A 21,653-nucleotide genomic window follows, 5' to 3' on the forward strand; every position below is an offset into this window, starting at 1 on the left:
ATATTCACAATTCTTTTAATTAGAATTAAAAAAATGAACTCATTTGTTTGTTCTATAAAAGAGAGAAAAAAAAATCAAATTATATATATATATATATATATATATATATATATATATATATATATATATCATAATTTTAAATATTAATTTTTTTAATCAATAACTATGAGTATATTTTATTCTCTGAAACATACCCCTCATGTTGGAATCAAATTCATGTTATAAAATGTTCACTAGCATCAAAAGTCCTATGACTATGTCGGTGTTTATGAGTAATTGGCGACCACGCGCCAACAAAAGTGTCTATCGCTTGTACTATCCACCTCATTCTCTAACGTATTAAGTTTGGATATATCTTAGTGGTCGTAATAGTGACTCCCCCATTTTAGCCGTGGTCATCTTAGTGTGAGATAAGCCTATAGAAGACGACGACCACGAAGCAAAATGTTTGATCAACATTCAAATTCAATATGTTTATCCAATATCAAGAGAGAGAATAAAAACAGAAAAATATATATAAGTACAATAGGATTTATGATGTAATAAGAAAAATGATAAAAAAAATAAAAAATACTAATAAAATATATAAAATTATAAGTTATTCATGTATTTCTACTCGATGATAAAAATGGTCATTCTCCTTGTTGTATCAGAGTAGAAAAAATATCGAGAAAAATTACAATATCAATATGAATATAATATTTCAAAAAATAAAAGATAAGAGTTAATGTTTCTTGCACTTTTCATAAATTTTTTAATTGTAGGAAAATTTAAAAATAAAAAATAATAAAAGATAAGAGTTAATGTTTCTTGCAACTACAACAAATGGCAAACCTTAGCTTCTTGGGGGTCACACTTAAGGCGTCATTTTTTCTTTAAATTTGGGTTTAGATTCTAGATGACACTCGGTTGATGTCATAATAAAATTTCTTAAAAATGCAGAGATACAAGATCACATATTTATGCATGAGGTGTAGTAATTCTGAGATACAACCTACAACTACGTAACTAACATCCTAAGTAACTAGTGGATTACAAACTTATCAGAGCGTTCATAGGTGAACTATATCCTTATCCAATCTTTATCTACTAGTCAGAATAAAAATAAAAATAAAATCTTTATCTACTAGTTACGTGACTCATTTACTGCACCCTTGTTCCTATAACCATTTTTGTTAACGTCATGTGATAACCCATTGGCCAAATTCAAAGTACTTCAATTAGCTGTAACGAAAAAGGGGGTAAGTAAAAGCCAAATTAAGAACTCATTTGTAACTGTAACGAGTTGTCTTGGTGATGCATGGGGCATATAGAGGCATGGAACATTGCATGGGAAAACAAAGTAATAATGATTATAGTTAATTTCATTTAGATTGACAAAGAGCTACCTACATTACAATTTCCCGCACCTCTCTAAATGAATTTATTATCCTGAAAGAATAGAATTACAGAATAAGTCAAAAAATTAAAGATACTTTACACACTAGCTATTTATCAGAGCATCAATGACTAGAACGATGCCATATTCTACATACATGACCCTCAACAGAAAATGTGCATTCCTTTCTGAACGAAAATCACATATGTTAAGCAAAATCAAATAAAAATTACAAAAGAAAAGAATTTTATACCAGGAACTACTCAAAACAAATGGTGTTTTAAAATCATCATGATGCTGTTACTGCAAGCATAGATGAATTAGAACTTTCCTCGTCTGGTGGGGGCTTAATGTATTTCCCTATCACTTGTTGGCGATGACGCTTCCTCATTCTGTTTTGTTTCTCTATACTCTTCTGCTTCCTCTTTTCCTTCTCCTTCTGCCTTAAGCTTCTCTCTCTGTCAAATATACCTTGCCAAAATACTTCGCCCGTTGACGGCCACAACCAATGTCTTGCAGGATCCTCAGAATCTGATAACTCTGCCAAGTCCTCATCCATGCTCTTAAGTGTGCTGTATGAGAACCATTTGATCCACATTTGACCTCTGCGGCTCGGGAACTTGTGTTGTTCCTGCATTAGACCTGTCTCAGGGTCCACAAACACCATCCTTCTGGCACTGTGGTATGTCCACACATTCACAAGAAGCTCGAGAAGCCGTGAATAGCAATGCTTATCCTGGAATTAGAATTTATCCATGCTTTTGAAACAAGAGGAGCAAGAATAACCAGCAAGGATATAGTGTACTTCAAAGTAAATCTACTGTATTATAATTTAGAACACACAACTCACCAGCCCCCACTATCTCAATCAAACATACTCAATATTCTCTCCTGTTCTACATGTGCATTAAAAAATCTCTCAATATCTCAAACTACCCTTTCTATATCTGTTTGACCTTTTTTATCTCAAACAAACAACTCCCCAGGATATAGTGCACAAATGTACAATCTACTCCTTTTATCTCTAAATTGAATTCTAATAATTTTTTCAAAATTAATTAATTGTTAAACATAATCTTATATCACAACTTATATTATTTATTATAAATTCAAATATAATTTTATGTATTTAAAGATATTTATTTATTTATTTGTCATCTGGAACAGCCCTGGCACAACGGTAAAGTTGTGCCTTGGTGACCAGTTATTGCAACAATGTTTTTAAAAACACATGTCAACCTACAGACTGTTGGAATTTTGAGTTATCACTTATCAGTTAAGAATGGAGTGAACACATCCAAATACCATTAACTAACATTAACCATCCATTATTTTATTCAAACCATGGAGTTAGAAGCTTCAAGAGGAAATATTAGAAATAAATGAGGAATTTAAAAGCCATCCACTTATTAGGCTTGTATTCTTTATTTACATGTTTTTGTTAACATAAGTACATAACTACATAAGTCCTTAGGGTTGATGTTAATAAGTCAAAAGTGGAAATAAAAATTATTGGAAAAATGACATTTATTACATTGGAAATACAAAAGCCATTTATTTCCTTTTTAACCCAATAAAAACTTTCCACTTTTGGTTTCTTAATGTCAGCCCTAATCCATATTCAAAAGACAATATTTAAATAGATTCCTTAAAAAAACCATTAGTTAAAACCATTTCCACATAAGTGTATCAACGTGAAAAAAAAAACTGTTTTAAAAAACGATTTTTTATCAGAAAGATATTAAACCATGAGCAGAAAATGGCCAAAAACCAAACCAACAAAGTAAACTAATTCTGAGGTAGCAAATTACTTTTGACAAACTCAAAGAACAGCGTCCTGTTGAATGGTGTTCATCATACATTTGCGCATCCAATGCATCCACAAACATTCTGCACAAATGGTAGTTTACATCAGTTACTTAACTCTCAAACAAGTTACAAGAGAGCAATTTTCTTATTTTACAAAATGAACTAAGTTTACCTAGAGAACATTACAAACTCCATAAACGATCTCGTAGGCAGAGCCCAACTCTGCATGACAGACCATGTGTCACCATCTACAGGCATGGGAGGCAAAGAATCCACAGCATCTTTTACCCCATACATTCTCCTCATGGCTTTTGAGAAAGTAAGCCTTCACTCAAAACACAATTGTAGAAAAAGTGAAGCTATATCTTTAAAAATGTAAAAGGCAACAAAAAGCAAGGATCAACACTCAAACTTCCATGTACTCAAGAAACAAACATATTGGGTTTAAGAGATCATACTTGCAATTTCCAGCATTAACAGCATCACAAAATGACCAAAAGTCCGTTTGCAAAGGGTTTTGTGAATACATATCCATTCGCACCCAAAAATATAGTGCATCCCCATACCTTTTGGATTGGATAGCATCTAATAATGCATTTTCAGCAGTTATGGACAAAGATGCCTGTTAAAACCCAACACCAGAAGTCAAAAAACCCACAAGACAAGAAATTGAATGTATCTTTTCCATTCAAGTCATCTTCCTACATTTCATCCTTCTAGTCTTCTACACAATCAATGCCAGTAATCAAAAGAAAGGAGAATAGAAACTGGTAAAGGTCCAGTTCAGAACACAATATCATTTTTCCTTTTTATATCCACAATTTCAAAACCTCTAATTAGACAAAGAATCTCCAGCTTTAAATGCCTTATTATACCCACAATTAATACCTCTATATAAATAAGTTACAGGGAAAAGGTAATATAAAATTAGCATCACGAGTCCACATCCTTCAAACCAAAAATGATTGACAAGGATAAAATTAATATTTATTAAAACAAAATCCAATATACTCACAGATGAAAAAGAATATAAAGATGCAGATCTCCAAAGAAATGAGATATGAAAAACAATCATATACCTTCCTTGCTGTTGCTCTCCAAGACTGGAATCCAATCCAAGCATTTTTGTGTAAACGGTCAATCCTGTTTGCAATTGCAAAAAAGGCTCCATATTCACCAAGTAAATCTCGATAGTAACCATTATTAAGCAGTGGAAGACGAGAAGGAGCATCGACATCATCTCTCCCTGGTCTTCGACCTTTACCGGACTGCAAACATCCAGTACATCATTGCATCAGATTGAAATCAGAAGCCACTCATTATAAGTTCTGAATAGAAAGCACAACTATTACAGAAAATACAAGCACACACAACTTACCAGGCCAATTCCTCGATAAAGAGATTTTTGATGTAGAAAAGACCAGGATCCTTCCCCAAAATAAGGTTCATAAATGCATAGCGGTTGTCCTGTCCGCTCAAGCTCTCCTTCATCTCTTTCGTGTAAATCATTCTTTAATCTATCAGCCTTCTTAGCACTTTTATATACATCCTCCCATGTCCCATGTGACTGCTCCGTTCTATCCTTCAACTGCATTGAAACTCAACATGAGTTAAGCTTAATCACCCAAAACGGAAGTCATGAAAGATTGAATACCCTGTTTTTCATTTAATACTTTATAAAGTACTAGGAGGACTATTAGGTGATGTTTTAGAAAGATATAGAATTACTCTTATATAAGTTAGAACATTTCTTGATCTCACCTCTTCATCCTCTCTCCTTTTTTTGGTAATGGCCAGTTGAGTATATTTTTCTTCTTCCCATATGCTATATACAAATATATCATTAGCTGCAACTGAAGGGGTGGATCTAGTTTTTTGAGAATGATTCCACTGGCCCTCGTATTTATCTAAAAACGTGTTACTTCTTAATACTCTATTTTGAAATGTCATATTAGGAACAGCTTCAAACAAATGCCACTGCCATTGTTCTTTAGCACTGGGGGGTATTTCTGAAACAGCCTTAGGTGGAGCAACCTCCGATGGAAGCCTGAGAACATTCTCAAGTAAAGATGCATATCCATCAATTGCTTCTGAAACCATAAGATTCTTTGCAGTGCTTCTCCCTATTGAGGCAATGTTGCGAGCCAAGGGTGATATTTTCCCTTTTGAGATCACTTCTAATAAAATTTGTCTCAGAACTCTAATATTATCCTTTGGGAAAAGATAGCCATTCACCCTGTCGTCAACCTAATTAATGTCAACAATACAGTCAGTGGTTTCCTCAGAAATATATGATATGAAAAATGAAAAATTTAAACTCTTACTGTTTTAACTACAAAATAATAATAAGTCAAAGTCTGGAGATGATTCATATTCAAGATTGACAAAAGTAACAAGAAGCAATATAGACCCAAGACATGGTTAAAGAAAAAAAAATTAGAGTGCTAACATACATATTTTCTGATCATGGGAACATCAGGAGCAATAATTGGTTTCTCAAAGGACATAGCTTTGATCAAAATCTCTGGAAAAGACTGTTCTTCAAGAAAGGATCCATATATCACTACATCTGATGTGCCAAGTACAGAATCGACATTCAAATCTCCTGCTATATGCTCTATAATACCTCTTGGATATTTCAAACTATGCGCCATGGTCTAATGAAACAGAATACAAGATAAGAAACTTCAAATTATTTAACCAAAAACAAAGAGAAGTATGATATATACCTTAAGAGCCACAGTGTAGTTATTTGTTAATTCCCCACTATGAACAATGATTCGTAGTTGTGCACTAGAATTATCTTTGTTTAAAGGGAAGTCCGCCAGAAGTGGTTCTAAAGCCCGCAAAACAATGGCATGCCCCAACCACAGGCCCTTGTACAAAAATTGACTGCCCACTATTGCAATAATTACATCTTCTGGGCCATAGCCCATATTGACGCGCAAATTATCTTTCTGTAAGGCCATAAATGCTTCTGCTTCTAATGTTTCAGCAGGGGAACCAGGAATGACATAAAAATTTCCAGCATCAAATGCGGAGTAAATCATCTGTGGACATAAAAACATTAAGGTGTCATACTCAATAATGTCTAAACATAGTGAGATTTTACTTTGACGAGTCAGTTTACAAGTTATCATATGTTAGTTAATAACTATAACCATAACATTTATTTATTGTAGAACTAAACTCAGGATAATAGTATTAGTAATTTAGTATGCAATATGAAACGTATTTACATCTTGTAAGTTGTAAATCAGACTTATTCCTAAATAAATGCTGAAGATGCAGTTAACAATGAGACAACTGTTTGAAAGTCAACATAGCAGGCAAATTATGAATCAATAGAGGAACGAATCACTACTTGAAAATGAAATTGCCTTGTAACGCTCAGCATGCCTGGTGGTTGAGCAAGTGAAATTTAGGTAGACACCCTAGGTATGATTTCAATGTATCAAACATTAAATAAATAATTTGTCCCATACATATTACCGGCAAGGCATAGTTTGGAAAGACAACAACTGTTGAACGATTGAAAACTCTTCCCCAATCATTCAAAACTTCAATCTGCCCATTAGTAGTATATTGTCTTGATCGATAAGCAAGAGCATTTTCATGAACGGCCCATATAAGTGGGATAGACTTGAAGGGTTCCTGCAAAAAACTGTAACAACTAAAATCATTCGTGTTACTTGAATGAGGATATTCATGCCAAAAACCCCAAATGCAATTCATTGGTGTAAAGTCAGTAAAGGATTCAGGTAACAACAACAATCAAGTATCATACCAAGAAAAGGCACCCTTGGCTTCTAGAGAGCTCACGATTATACCATCATAGCTGCAAAAATAAACAGACATTCTTATCAGTTGCAATGAGAATCTTTAATCCATCCAACCAAAACAGTAGATTTTCTCTGTCAGTAACATATTAAGAAACAAGCAAAAGTAAATTCACATGAATTCAGATATACTAAAGCAAACACAACTGCACCAAACTATTTTCAACGTTCAAATATTATAAGGATTAATACAAATCATTAACAAGACAAACTTCAAGATCAAGTAGCATTCTTTTTCACAAACTGAATATAAACATAACTAAAGGATAAAGAATTAATCAAGATTGTAATCTGGTTATATAAAAACAAGAAATTATTTGACTCTAATTTTCCAATGAGTTGTGTTGTGTATACCTAAAACCAGAAGTGATACAAAACCACAAAGTAGAGAAGACATATAAAGCTCGAAAAGCTTAAACAGACTGTCATTTTATCAGCTGGAGTTACCACTTAGTTGGTTCATATTTTTAGACATTACAATTATACATTTATACTGTGCAAAATGCGTAGTCCAGAAGTAAAAATTAGAATAACAATCATACTTTAGCCAGTCTACGATGTTGTTGCGCTTATCACAAGCTCTAAGGACAATGACAGGAACTCTTAAATTTCTCCACACATTATGCCCTGGTCCATCTGCAAGTGAAAAGACCTGTGGGACATTGAAAATATTTGAGCTAAAATAAACATAATATAAATAATTAAAAAATATTGAAAATGATTTGGAGGCAAACATCTTCTTAATGATTTTTTGGCCTCACTTTGACAAGTCACTAGATTCTTATGGACATCAGTCTACATTTCTAAACCCATAAATGCTTCAATTTTCAAACACTTGTCTAGCAAGGTTCTAGTAGAAGTTCTACGTAGAAGTTGAATGAATATCTCGTAGAAGTGTCTTTACTTATCCAATGAGGCATTTAAAAGTTGAAACCAATAGTAAAGTAAACACACACACCCGCACCCCAAGAGTTAATATTTGACCTATAATTCAACATCTCTATTTGTTTGTGTTCTCAATCTCATCTCTTCCAGAAATAAAGCACCATATTCAATCCCACACTAGTGCACATATCATAGAGAGACATTGTTCATTTAGCCGGTTCCCTAATCATTTTCCTTTGCCTAAATTCAAAAGTACTACTTTCCAGCATAAAAATCGAGAACAAACCATAAACGGGGTACCTGAATTTCATAGTCAATCTCTTGCAAAGCAGATGCAACTGTTACCATAAGCAATTGTTGCGAATCAACCAACAGCTCTCCAAACACCTTCAAAAGAAATCAAAATGACATTAAAAATGTCAAGAGAGAAATAAAATAAAATAAAACTCCATGGATCAATCAATAACAAGGAAAAACTCTTAAACCACTAAAACATTACTTAAATAATAAACTAGACTCCAACTTAAACATCTCCAAATTCAAGCAAAAACCTGACCCCAGTTTATCGTTAAAAAAATAAAAAATAAATAAAAACCATGCTGAAGTGAACCACATGCACAACCTACAAATCCAGCTTCTAGTTTAACTATCCTCACAATGAGCAACAAGAAACTCTCTAAACAAACACCAATAAGTATAAAAAAAATAAAAAATAGTTGAACTAACCAATGCCAACTGAGGCTTCCTGTACCCATAATGCTGCACTGTGTGGTTGAAGAAATCCACATCTCTACCCCCACTACCTCTGCTGAATTTCTCCGAAATCTTAGGCAAAAAAACAGCATCTTCCCCAATGTCCAACAAAACCTTGTGAATGTCTCCATATTGCAAAAAATTATCAGACCGCATTCTCACATCTTTCAAGAACTCCTCCCCGGAGTTTTGCACGACCGAGCCTGGAAGGAACATTTGGAACACAACGACCAAGCACAGGAACACAACCACGGTGCAAATCCATTGCACGTAATCGAGCTTCTTGAAGAGCAACCTCGAGAAGCTCGATCTAAACCTGTGTGAAAAAGGGTTCTTCTCTTTTCTGCTGAACTGAGAACCAAACAAGCTCCCTTTCTTTAATGGGATCCCTGATTCCAAGGAACCCATTAGAGTCCCATCAATTGGGTCGCAGCAGAATGGGGAAAAACTTCAAACTTTGGAAAGAAAGAAAAAACTCGCATGCACACGAACACCCAGATGCGACTCCTTCAATGGAGTTCAACCAAAGTCGAAAAAGACTCAAACTTTGGTACTTGAATTCAAGAAAAAGACCAAGAAAGATTCTGGGTGTGAAAAAAAAATGGGCTTCTGATGTGGATTTAGGTGATTTGATTTTAGAACTGTTCAGTGATTTTTACTGAAGGAGAAGAAAGAAAAAAAAAAAAAAGATGATTTTGACGAATGGAAAGGGAAATGCACTCCATAGGGACAATGGCCAGGGTGCTGAAGACTCGGGAAAGAAAAGAATCTAATCTTAAAAAAGAAAAATAAAAATCTTAAATGGATCAATTTTTTTGCTGTTTAAAAGGGTAAGTCTGTGCACTTTTTATTAGTTTTTTTTTTTTGGTGAAATGAAAAGTGTGCTATTTCTGTGCTAAAGAAATTTCAACCAGATTTCATTATGCTACTAATATGGAAATGTTAATATCTTGTCACGCGCATTGAGTGAGAAGTGTAGGGTCACGCGTGCAGAAGAAAAGTTAAGGAAAAAAATACACGCATTTTCTTTTGTTCTTTTTTTTTCTTCAAAATGGGTAGAATCGATAGTCTGGGCCTCTAGGGTAGTTTCTGCTGTTATTTTTCCCAGAATAAAAAAAAAGGTAGAATGGAAGCGTAGGGATCTTTACAATTATCGTAATTAAATAGAAGATCAAGAAAAAATAGTGAAACGGGTCTCATAGTGCCCCTAAAAAAAGTCTCTTCGATAGTGAAAATATGATAAAATAAGATAACATCTGAGAGCAAAATAAAATAAGATTATTTCCGTGATTAGAATGAAATAAGATAAGAGTAGGATTATATCTTTGTTGTCAAAAAAAAAAAAAGATAAACGTAGGATAAATTTTAATATTATCTAATATTTGATACAAATTATAAGATTAAAGTTTGAGGCACGCTGGCACGCTAACAAATATTTTCTTTCTCTATTCAATTCTTTGTACATATTTTTTCTTCTCTTATTTTTATTTATTTTAATATTACTTAGGAGGCTCTAACATATATCTAGCTTAGCTTTGAGTGTGTTGGCCCCCTTAATCTTCATGTTTGGCTCTATCCTTGCTAATAGTAATAAAAGTGATGATAAGAATGATGAATATAACAATAATGACGATAATAATAATAATAAAAATAATGATACTAATAATAATAGAATCGATACTAATAACAGTAATAATGATAATGGAAAGAGATATTATCTTATAATTGATAATTTTTTAATATTTTAAGAATTATTTATATCATTTTATTACTTAATAGATAATAGGATAAGTAAATTATATTTATTCAAACAATTTATTATAGTAAAACAAGATAGCCATCATATGTTATTTATCATATATAAAGTTAGACATTTGGATTTGAACTTGCAAGCCATCCACAAAACTCAACCTGCACTATATACGAGCTTTGTTATCTTGAATTTGTTTGAAATGCAGACTTGTTGGTTCGACTCACTTAACAGAGAGTTAAACCGGTTTTATTTCCTTTAAGACCCACAAGCCATTGTGTGTATCTCTAGTTAGAAAATTATAGTAATTAAAGAGATCAATTTTTATCTTAAAAAATAATATTTTTATTCTTTATGTATGTTAGAAGATATGATAATATATTTTAATTTTATATAGTTGTTATATTTATTAGATTTATCTTTAATTATATCTTTAGCTATTAGACTTATTTTCAGTTTTAGAGTTGTTATATTTATTAGATTTATCTTTAGTTATTCGATTAGATTTATCTTTAGTCATATCTTTAACTTATATATTTTTAATTTGTAATTTTGTATATAAGCGAATGATGTCTAATAAATTATTCAAGGAATCAATTTCTTTTAGTGTAGACTGCAAGTAATTAAGGACAGTTTGGTTGAGTATAATAGAATGGAATAAAAAAAGAGAAAAACATATTTAAATAAAAATAATGTGAAAAAGGTAACAAGACTATAAATTTTTTATTTTTTTTTTATCAATCTGAGCTCAATCAAAACAAGGTTAAGTGAAGCCGTGAAAGTGACAGGAATTAGAGCATGAAACAAAGGGTGTGATCTTGTTATAACTATTAATATATATGTGGGGTTTTGAAACTACAATCCAGGTAACTTCGATGGCCTTCTTAATTTAATTGGTCCATTGTCCCCTCTTATTCCCTCAATATAACGAAAATAACTTGGATCATTATTTCTATTATCTTCGCAACTTGCTTGCCCCGTTAATTATTCTGTATGATATCACTTGGTTTATTAGCACAAAGGGAGCAATATCAATCATCATCACCATTATCCTCTATGATCCTTATAATTAATATGATAGCTGCATCATTGCTCTCTTTGCCCCCTAGAGGGTTACGGGTGACCCTTTACCAGAATTGATCATTGTTTACCTATATAAACATTTTTGTAAACGAAGGATTAATGGAAAATAATATAGATTTTACAAGAATTATAAACTAAAAATAGAAAAGTGATATATCTTTACAAATTAATAAAAGTTATATTTACTGAAAATAAATTAGAAATACTATAAACATTAGTACAATAATAAATGACTGTTATAAATATGGCACTGCCATGGTTGTCGGTTCGCAGATCCTCTGTAAATCTGAAACTGTCATGTGGGGTTGGTTGGTCTTTGTTCAACCATAGCTTTTGGAAACAAATCATGGTTTAAACTTGTGTATAAAATCCTGGTTTAAACTTGTGTATATGTGGTTTAACTTTAAGAGTTATGACACAATGTCACGTTTAAGCTCCATGAGATACTATAAAAATATCACAATATATATGTATAATGATTCACCATTTCACTTTTCAATGGGAAGCATGCTTGGAGTTGGAAATCATTATCTTTAAAGAAATGGAAGCTTTTTGTTAAAATATATTATAAAATTAGGAGAAGAAAAAAAACAAGATCGAAATAAACAAATTCAAACACATTTTTATTATTTAACTATTAAGAAGTTAATACAATATTTGATAGTAGTTATAACTATATCAATATAGTTGAATCTATGAGAAGAAACTTTTCTTAAGGGAATTAATATTTGAATTTTTGACTGAAAAAATGTTTAATTTAATGCCTAATAATATTTTAAATAGGATTGTTTTCGACAAAATACACATAAAAAAAATTAGCAAAAGAGAGCATTTTCCAATTCAAGTATGCATTATGTTTGAATTGAAATTAAAGATATTATTTGAACATTATTAAACGGATAAAAATAAAAGCAAAAATTTTAATCCTTTTTGATAAAATTATTTTTACCTCGAGTATTTTTTTCATTTTATTTTCAAACATGCACTAAATTTGTAATACTTCCATACAAATCAACCCAATTTATTAGGATCTTCAATTCTTTGATAAACCCATGTTAGATTTTTAAAACTATAAATTTGATGATTTACTTAACTGTTATTGTCATCAATAGCGTTTGTAGTCCAACGGTTAGGATAATTGCCTTCCAAGCAATAGACCCGGGTTCGACTCCCGGCAAACGCAATGTATTTTTGAAAACCTAAGCAGGCAGCTGTTGAATAATCAACCATGCAAGAAAGCCGGCTATAAAGCGTGAACCCCAATGGCAATATCACATCTCACACTATCCTCGTTACCAATGTGACATGACAGATTCAGATCTCAAGTTTTCCAATGAAACTGTATAAAATCTTAAACTCCAAACCATAAAAATATATTATTTTGTTAACAAAAAATATATTATTTTATCCTCTTTATTAATAGTATTTAAATCACTTTTTTTTTCATTTAAAATGTTTGAAACTTAGACTTTGCTTAATGGTATGTTTTGATCGAAGGAAAGAGAAAAAAAACATGGAAAATAATGTACTTCCTTTTGTTTGGTGGGAAATAAAGGAAAAATAAAATGAAGAGAAAGGTTAACAATTAGAGATAAAAATTTATTTTTTTCTTTTCTCTTTCATTTTTTTTCTTTCAATTCAAACACAGGATAAGGAATTGAGTTTAGTATTATTCAGATTTTCTTATATTTTTATAAAATTTACCATTTTTAAAGAAAAAAAGTAAAGGGAAATATTTTCCTAATAAGGTCATTTTTATTTAAAGAGAAGTGTGAAAAAAAATTAAGATGATAAAAATATTAAGAGTATTTTTTTAAAGGAAAAAATCACAAGAAAAATAATTGAATTGTGATCCAGTCAGCCTTGTGTCTGTTAGTAGGTTTAATACAAATAGGATCGAATCAGGTGAAGGTTTTTATAATGGAATAAAAAACTTAGTTATAAAAAGCAAAAATCACAAACTTAAGACCAATCAACAACTGAAAAGGGAGAAAGCAATAGCACAAACAATTTTATATTGATTTGTCTCTATTACTAAAATTACATATATTATTTAGTATCACTTATAATTTTTATACAAAGCTTATACCTAAGTTCTTACGGCCTAAGTATTGTTTCCTAGTAAGTTATTTCTAACTTTAAAACAAATAAGTAGAATTATTTAAAGCTTGGGTGCACATAGATAAAACTATTGTCTTACAAATGAATTTACAAATTAAACCTTTAAGGCTTTTCTATCATAATTTATAAGGTGTTTTAAGAGTTTCATAACTTAAGAAATATTAAAATACAAAGAGAGCTTGAAGGTAAGAAAGAATATGCACTACAAAGTTGGTAACTTCAACTCTTCATGTATTTATAAGCTTCAATGTCAAGTAACCATTAGTCTTCAAACTAACTATGTTGCATTGTCTTGAGTAAGTGTTTGTTGGAGTTTTTTTTTTTTAGTCTACTTCAAGTTGATAAAACACTTCACTTATCTTCCTTGAGTAGCACTTATTCTACTAGCTTTAGTAGCCAAATCAACTTTGATCGGAACAGATTTGCACAATAGTGACATCTTTCTAGGTGAAGTGAGAGTTTAACTTTGATTATTCTCTTACTTTCTTCACTTTGACAAATTCTAGAAAGATTGTTAGAACATTTTTTGCACAAATCAAGAAATCAAAGCATTATCTCATGCTTTAATGCTTCACAAAACTAGCATCGTGTGATCCATCTAATACAGATACTACACTTTTGTTTGTTAACATATTAGATGCAACTTTTGAAATTTAGTATTTATTTGTATCAAAGCATAACTATTGAGGTCGAATTGTTCGAGAACTACACAAGTTTGATCTTTGGCGAAAATATTTTTTTTTGTTAGACTATACTGATCTCTCTACTGAATTTTAGATTAATTATAGTCCTTCAATTCTCCTGATGAAGGATTAAGACAAAAAAATGATTGAAAATCTTGATTCATCTTATGACTCAACAATTTCAAATAAAAAAAATTTAATATATATATATTATAAAATTAAGACTATTAACTAATTTTAATGTGTAAAATATTTAAAAGTGATTTATGATTAGAAATAGTAACAGTAAAAAAGAAAATAAAAAAAAATTAGATTCCATACATCAGTGCCCGAAGTTCCAAACCTTAAAAAACTCAAACGCTTCATTTTATAATAAAGAAAAATTGAAAATAGAATTCAATGAATATGAATCCCTAGATTCAATTGCATTTTTTTTCCTGATTACGCATAAAATTGTTTTTTTTTTCAGTAAAATATATTTGGTTCCTATAAAATTTAAAAGATATTAATTTTTTTTATAAAAATTTCCATATTAATTTAGTTCTTATAAAAACAAGAAATATTTTTATTCATCCTATTAAAATTTTCGTTAGACGATTTTTCGTGATTAACAAACTTAATTATTTTTCTTTTCACTTTCTCAAGCACATTTAGAAAACATTAAAATTCACAATTATTTCATCTTTTCTCGTAATCTCATAAGAAAGTGTAAGAAAATTGGTCATAAAAGGTCAAAAACTAACAATTTTTGGAGTATTTAACTCCCATAAGTTGCTTAATTCATTTTGTGAGTTTTAATCACTATAAATTATTTAATTTATTTATAATCAAATTATACATATAATTTTTATAGGGACTAAATTAATATAAAATATTTTATGAGAATAAAATAAATATTTTTCAAATTTTATAACTACCTCAAACATATTTTATTCATTTATTTTTAATAAATGCCATTATTTTATAGACGTGTTTGATTCATTCTAATAATTAGAGTTGTGCAAGATTTAAATTTTGAAAAAATCAAATCCAACCGAACACTTTTATAAAAACAATTCAATTAAATAGAATCATTTTTATAAAGTAGTTTATATTTTTTCAAAACAGTTCGATCCCTTTTAAAATTAGTTCACTTCGATTATCCATTTAATACTCATACGGTTCAATTTTTTTAAAGAACCGAACCATTTTTCTAAAGTGGTTTGATTCATTTTTTTCTAAAAAAGATCAACTTTTATAATTAAGTTTGGTTCAATTTTGGATCCAGTTTTTTTCACACCCTACTAATAATCTGATTTGATAAGCATATAATCTTGGAAATTTTCGTGATACATCAAAACTTCAAGGACAAGAAAAAAATAATGAAACTTTTTTTGCATAGCATACAACAAATATACATTTTACAGGTGCCTGAACTAGATCACAATTCACAAGAGCAACATAAAGCGATTAGAAGACCAAGATCCCAACCATTATGATTGCCAGGGAACCGGCTACTTACAGGATCATTATTCAAAGGCTTGAATCAGAAACTAATTAATTCTGAGGATTTGCATAGGGGAGGGGATGGCTTTAGGGGTATTCATAAGAAAGAACCGGCTTTCAACTTTGGTGTTTTCTGCTTGACAAAGAAAGCTGATAGCACACTTTTGCTTCGAGTAGGGACTTGGACAGTCTCACGCCGATTTTGGTAGTCGAATGATCTGAATGCTGTCAATGGTTTGGATCCCTCCAATGCATCCTGCAGATAGCGATTCATGAGTAACTTTATAGAAAATTTACAAAACCACAAGGAAGGAACATTGATAAACACTAATCCAGAACACTTAAAAAAACAACTGATCCAAATCCTTAACATTGACATGGTAAAACCAAATCCTGTCAAATGAATCTCCAATAGAAGTTTACTAGTAGAGAATGAGAAAAAAGGTTATGCCGTAAAAGAATTTACACAGTCATTCAATCACAACCCATCATATACGGTAAATTTGTTGACTTTTAAAATAATTATTTTAATGCAATTCAAACTGTGATTTGTGATTGAATGAGAGTGTACAACTGTTTTACACTAAGTGCATAGACATTAAACTCTTAGAAAATACACAATGCATGTTCTATGGAAGCCGACTGCATGTTTGGACAACCTGATGAACCTATTTTTTATGATCATATCCTTTACATGGTTAAAATATATTATATCAGACACACATATTCATCCAAAGTCAACAAACAAAAGTAGAAAAGCAAAATATAATATCAAGTACTTAGCTAGGATTTGATCAGAATCTCAATATTTTTAGACTAATTTTGATGTTAACCTGGTTGTGAATTTGTGATATTTAAAATGGCTTAACTACATTAATATTCCACATAAATGTCTAAGTTAGAGGGCGACTAGTACTGGTATGAAGGAGAGAGAAAACCTAAGGGTGTGTTTGATTTGTATTTTCATTTTCTGTTTTCATTTTCCTATTTTCATTTTCTGAAAATTATTTTCATTTTCAAAAGATTAGAATTCTGAAAACATGTTTGGTTTGACTTCTTGTTTTCTGCTTTCAAGAAATAAAAACACTGAAAATGCGTTTTCAAAAGGAAATGTATTTTTAGATTTGCTTAAAATTAAATTCCTTGCCACCGCATTTTTATTTTACCCAAAATGAGGTTCCTGGTTTCAACTGAAAACAAGATTTTATTATTGTCATCTGAGAGAATATTTTCACTGAAAATGTTTTAAAAAATTCAACCAAATATCATCATTTTTTATTTCCAATGAAAATGAAAACAGAAAACAGTCAAACCAAACACCCCCTAAATTTCTGAAAGTGTGATATCTTTCATTGATTGGAATAGAAACAGATACAATGTATTTATAGAGCTAGGATAGTGATACAGTGTACACCAGTAACAACACTGTATTGGGATACATGCAGCAGCATACTCTGACATCTCTAATATTTTGCAATCCCTGGTACAGAATGCTTGAAATTTATGCTGCTCTAATTTTATTGGATGTTACTCAAAGACCTAGGTCTCAGTCTTACATATTGATTTAATATTTCAGTGATTGATAGGAACAATTCCTATCTATAAAGGGGGATTGTATTGATACTGGAATGGAATTGAAGCTGAACTAAAGAGAAATTTAAGAAGAAGCTTGCCACCAGCCAATAATAAAACTTAAAGATGATAACTGAATAAAATATCCACCCCCCTCCTTTTCCACTCTTCCTACTTTTATAACATATTGTATAAACAATTTAACATCTTTTTTCCTTTTCACTCAAGTGCAAGGCAAAACTACTTCACCTAAAGATTACCAAATAGGTTTTAAAACACTTGCAACTATTTGGCAAAGAATAGGTAAATAAATCATAAGTTGACAATCAAGCATGGCGTCACCAGGCACTTGCCCTTTTTCTGAATATGAAATTACCTTGCCTGTACCACCTAAAGTATGCATGGGTGTACTAGAGGTAGGAACTCCATTTGGAAAGTAAATTTGTGCAGGTGAGGATTTCATCCAGGTGTTCTCTTCATTATCTACAGGCAAATAACAATGGATTATAAGGATCTGTAACTTCTACATCATGAAACAACCATTTTTTGGCCAATTGAACTGATTTATAATAAAAGGGATACAACTATATCACAAACCTAAGAGATGGAAAACTCCAGAGGCCTTGGCAGAAAACTTTGGGTTCTCAGTGCTGCAAAAGTCAATGTGAAAGTGTAATATAATACCATCTATGCTGATATAATACCCTCTATGCTGAGTATCAAAAACACAAAATGCAGCAGTTTTGGTACGGTCACAGACTATTAAATTCCTAAACTTACTTTGGGGAAGGGGAAGCATGCGAAGACCCTTTTAAGGTAGACTTTGTCTCTGATGCTAAATGCCATGAAAGAGTTTTCGCTGCAGGGGTACCTAGATATAGAAATATATATGTTCAGATTAATAATATAATATTCACTTCCAAAAAAAAGATACAGAACATATGCCAAAAATTCTAGAAGGGACAAAACTTTCACCAGAACACACCTGAAGATTGAAAACGGGTTCTGGTTTGAAATGGATTCTGTCTTGCATCAATCTGTATTTGTGGACTGAAATGTACCTTTTTATTGACAGAATCTAGCTTGCATTGTTAAACAAACATACAGAACCATTAGTAAAAACTAAAGCTATAGATCCTTAGTTCCAATAATTACTTCCAGATGAACATAAAAGCAATGAGGCCTACTTGGCAAAATGTAGTGCTTATGATGTCTGGGAATGAAAGCTAACAATTGCTGCTGCCGTAGACCTTCTTTATCAGTGTAAATTTGGCATGTAAGAAGTTTCTGCTAGTAAGTAAATATGTTATTTCAACTCCAATTGATTTGTCTATTAAAACATATAGGGTCCTGCTCAATACACTCATATAAATGCCTCCAATTACTTAAAAAGGGAAGCATTAAATAACTTTTGTGTATTCATTGAAATAAATATTTTCATCCTCATTAAATACTGGAATACTTTTGTTTCCTTAACCAATGTTTCAAGGACACTCATTAACATTTCTCTAAACCAAAATATCTAAACAAAGTTTGTAATTACCTGATTTATGGTAGCGACCTTCAAATCCATAGTTGAGACATCAAATGTTTGCTGCTCAAGAAGGTCAGTTAACTTGTATGCAACTGTTCCTAGATGATCAACAGCATTCACAAGGGCTCTTACAGCATAGTCTTTCAGGTTGTCAAGTACCCTAATGCACAAATAATAATAATAATAACATAAGGAAAATTCCAGTTCCACGCAGTTCAAACACAATAATTTGTGCATAGGAAAGGAAATATTGCTGACAGTGTCACTCATTTGTATCGGATAGAAAATATGGCATGAGAATGTAATATAAAAGAACCTCCCTACCGTCACTCCTAGATACAGTTATATCAACTAATCACAAAATTATTTTAAGAACATAAAATCAAGTATCTTTTTCTAGGATGACAATAACATTCATTCTCGCCAATTTCACAATTGAAACATGACCATACATTTTAAGAATCCACATAATGAACTTTCTTCATGCATCCAAATGCACGCACACATATAGTGGGAATACTGTTAATATGGTCAGGTTTAGGGACCCAATAAATAATCTTGAAAAAAATAGTCAATGTTCTTTATGTTCCACTTTCCGGACCATCCAAAGTTTGTAACTGCAAATCATCATGAAATGAAAAGATACAAGTCCAAAACTATTCACTCTTTTTATCCAATTTTTTTCAATTTATCCTCATATAGCAAAATACAAGTAATATTTGATGGTATACGTATGTGCTAGACACAGGCTATAATTGAAATGCCCAAGCAGAAGGCAAAGAAAAAATTAATTCATAACATTTGTATCTCTGGAAAGAACCAACTAGAAGTAAAATCCACCACTAATTGTTTGTCCTGTTTGGGAGCTTCAGTCATATACATAGAAAAGCAGCTAAAGAGGAGGTAAGATTGTGTTCAAGAACAACTTAAAAAAAAAAAACTCATTAACAAAATGAATCCTTACATTTGTTTCTGTTCACTATGGAGATAAGATTTTTCACAGTATTCTGCAGCAGAATAAAGTTGAGGCCTTAGGTTCTTAAGTTCCTGAAATGACCATAATATGAAGATTAAATGACTGCTTGTGCATGTCATAAATCATGACCACAACAACCAAAGAGAAACTATTCAAACATAGCATAAGACTTGACCCCATTGACTTCAGTTTCAGCCATGTCATTTATTCAACATTTTAAGTTAAACAGGTAACAAGTAAATACCCACCCACCCCCCCCCCCCCCCAAAAAAAAAAAAAAATCAGGGTTGGAGCTACATATATTTAATTTTAGGGGGCAATGGCCCTCCAAAAATTTTAATTTTCTGTTTATTATAAATTTATATATAACATTTATTTAGAAGAATATGTTTATATTTAATTACTTTTGATTCCTCTATTATGATTAATATGCAACTTTGGTCTCAAAATACTTTTTTGTTCGAATTTAATCCCTTACATTTTTAATTGCTACAATAAAATCCTTCCATCAACTTCCCTCTCACTGAAACTCTGAAATTCTCATTTTCTTTCTTCACCATGAACTAAACGGATTAAAATTATTTTAAACACTCTTCCACTTTTCTTTTTTTTTTTTGCTGAGTTTAAACTCTCTTCCACTCAACTCACCAATCAAAATTCAAAACATCCTATTTTATCCAAAATTAGAAAATTCCAAATGTTTATCTTCTTTAAAAACTTAGCTTCACATCCTACAAAATCATTAAATTTTCATCAAAATTTCTACCTCTGAAACATTTCAAATTATTTCTTATCTTAGAATGTCAAATTTCTATTCAAATAAATGTCTCAAGTATCTGAATAGAAAATAAGGATGTGAGGAATTTGCAAAATGGAAAACTGAACGGAAAACTTAAAATTATAACTCGTAGTAATAATAATTAAAAAAATTGGTGGTCTAAATTTGAACAAGATATTCATATTATATAAGCACTTTTTTTAAAAACTTAATTACTTCCTACATATTGTTTTATCTATTTGGCCATCCTAACTAAAACCATAAGATAAGAAATTTCAAGCCAACACAATAGCTAATCAGCAACATCATCTTAAAATTTTTAACAACAGTAAGTTTCATCCCCTAGTTTTAACACAACTGCATCCTCATATCATTCTGAAGTCTGAACCATCACCGACTCGATAGACGCTAATTCCCAACAAGTTATGACAATTAGTGACGGTGACCAATTTTCCCTGGCATTAGTTAAACCAGAATCGCAAACACAAACCTAATCGAGAACGCAACTAGGACGCCAGAAACAAAGTCAACCAAACAAATATAGATCTGAAATTAGAATAATCACGGCAAAGAAAAAGACAGAGCAGAAAACAGAGAGAACCACCTGCAAGGCGTTGACGAAGCTCTTGCTGCGCTCCATGGAGGCTTCGTCGTAGGTCATGGCGGAGTTGAGCGGCGTCGCGGTCGGGTGCTCCAACTCCATCGCCGTAACGGAAAAGTAACAACTAAAGCACGCAACGAACGAACGAACGCAGCCAATGAAAAATTGCGGAAAAAGAGAGTAGTCTAGGAATGCAGCCGAACCGCCATTGATGAACGGTGTTATGATTATTTTTTATTTATTGTTGCTGAAGCTGAACGGTGTTGTTATTATGATTAGTGCATAATGAATGGGAAATGGTAACTGAAGAGAGAGAAAGAAAGAGAAGGGAATATTTAATGCAGTGCCACGTGGCAGGGTTGTTAGTTGACGCCAACTTCCACTTCACTCCATTCGCCCCTTCCAA

General features: G+C 31.5%; 2 protein-coding genes and 1 non-coding gene across 4 annotated transcripts; 1 reads left to right on the plus strand and 2 right to left on the minus strand.

Annotated features, from left to right (window-relative positions):
• Positions 1-1,410: 1,410 nt before the first annotated feature.
• On the minus strand, positions 1,411-9,521 carry LOC100807455 (uncharacterized). Of its 2 annotated transcripts, XM_003548387.5 has the most exons (14): positions 8,638-9,520; positions 8,212-8,298; positions 7,569-7,678; positions 6,975-7,025; positions 6,680-6,851; positions 5,917-6,237; positions 5,641-5,844; positions 4,949-5,434; positions 4,566-4,775; positions 4,267-4,455; positions 3,646-3,809; positions 3,360-3,512; positions 3,190-3,268; positions 1,411-2,114 (listed from the first exon to the last, which is right to left on the minus strand). In XM_003548387.5, exons 1-14 carry the CDS (start codon positions 9,070-9,072, stop codon positions 1,668-1,670), a joined length of 3,108 nt encoding a protein of 1,035 aa, XP_003548435.1. In that variant the 5' UTR covers positions 9,073-9,520; the 3' UTR covers positions 1,411-1,667. The 2 variants fall into 2 exon arrangements, with proteins under 2 accessions (XP_003548435.1, XP_006598923.1); XM_006598860.4 differs by lacking the exon at positions 5,641-5,844 and having other exon boundaries at positions 8,638-9,521.
• A 3,087-nt stretch (positions 9,522-12,608) lies between these two features.
• Positions 12,609-12,680, plus strand: TRNAG-UCC (transfer RNA glycine (anticodon UCC)). The gene has a single exon. It is a non-coding gene; the product is annotated as a tRNA-Gly (tRNA).
• Positions 12,681-15,660: 2,980 nt separating this feature from the next.
• LOC100790846 (protein ABIL1) lies at positions 15,661-21,554 on the minus strand. Its single transcript, XM_003548565.5, has 9 exons — positions 21,251-21,554; positions 19,857-19,939; positions 18,902-19,052; positions 18,546-18,645; positions 18,344-18,436; positions 18,139-18,229; positions 17,956-18,008; positions 17,735-17,841; positions 15,661-16,042 (listed from the first exon to the last, which is right to left on the minus strand). Exons 1-9 carry the CDS (start codon positions 21,347-21,349, stop codon positions 15,884-15,886), a joined length of 936 nt encoding a protein of 311 aa, XP_003548613.1. The 5' UTR covers positions 21,350-21,554; the 3' UTR covers positions 15,661-15,883.
• Between the last annotated feature and the right edge of the window lie 99 nt (positions 21,555-21,653).

The sequence above is a fragment of the Glycine max genome, chromosome 16 (assembly GCF_000004515.6).
Source record: "Glycine max cultivar Williams 82 chromosome 16, Glycine_max_v4.0, whole genome shotgun sequence".
Lineage (NCBI taxonomy): Eukaryota > Viridiplantae > Streptophyta > Magnoliopsida > Fabales > Fabaceae > Glycine > Glycine max.

Excerpts from the sequence above, each read along its gene's own strand:
- LOC100807455 (XM_003548387.5), bottom strand. The coding sequence starts at position 9,072 with ATGGGTTCCTTGGAATCAGGGATCCCATTAAAGAAAGGGAGCTTGTTT. Across the intron at positions 5,845-5,916 it reads ACTACACTGTGGCTCTTAAG|ACCATGGCGCATAGTTTGAA; the intron begins GTATATATCATA and ends CTGTTTCATTAG. Across the intron at positions 3,810-4,266 it reads GGAGAGCAACAGCAAGGAAG|GCATCTTTGTCCATAACTGC; the intron begins GTATATGATTGT and ends GGGTTTTAACAG.
- LOC100790846 (XM_003548565.5), bottom strand. The coding sequence starts at position 21,349 with ATGGAGTTGGAGCACCCGACCGCGACGCCGCTCAACTCCGCCATGACC. Across the intron at positions 18,646-18,901 it reads AGGTCGCTACCATAAATCAG|AAACTTCTTACATGCCAAAT; the intron begins GTAATTACAAAC and ends ACTTACTAGCAG. Across the intron at positions 18,230-18,343 it reads AACCCGTTTTCAATCTTCAG|GTACCCCTGCAGCGAAAACT; the intron begins GTGTGTTCTGGT and ends TTCTATATCTAG.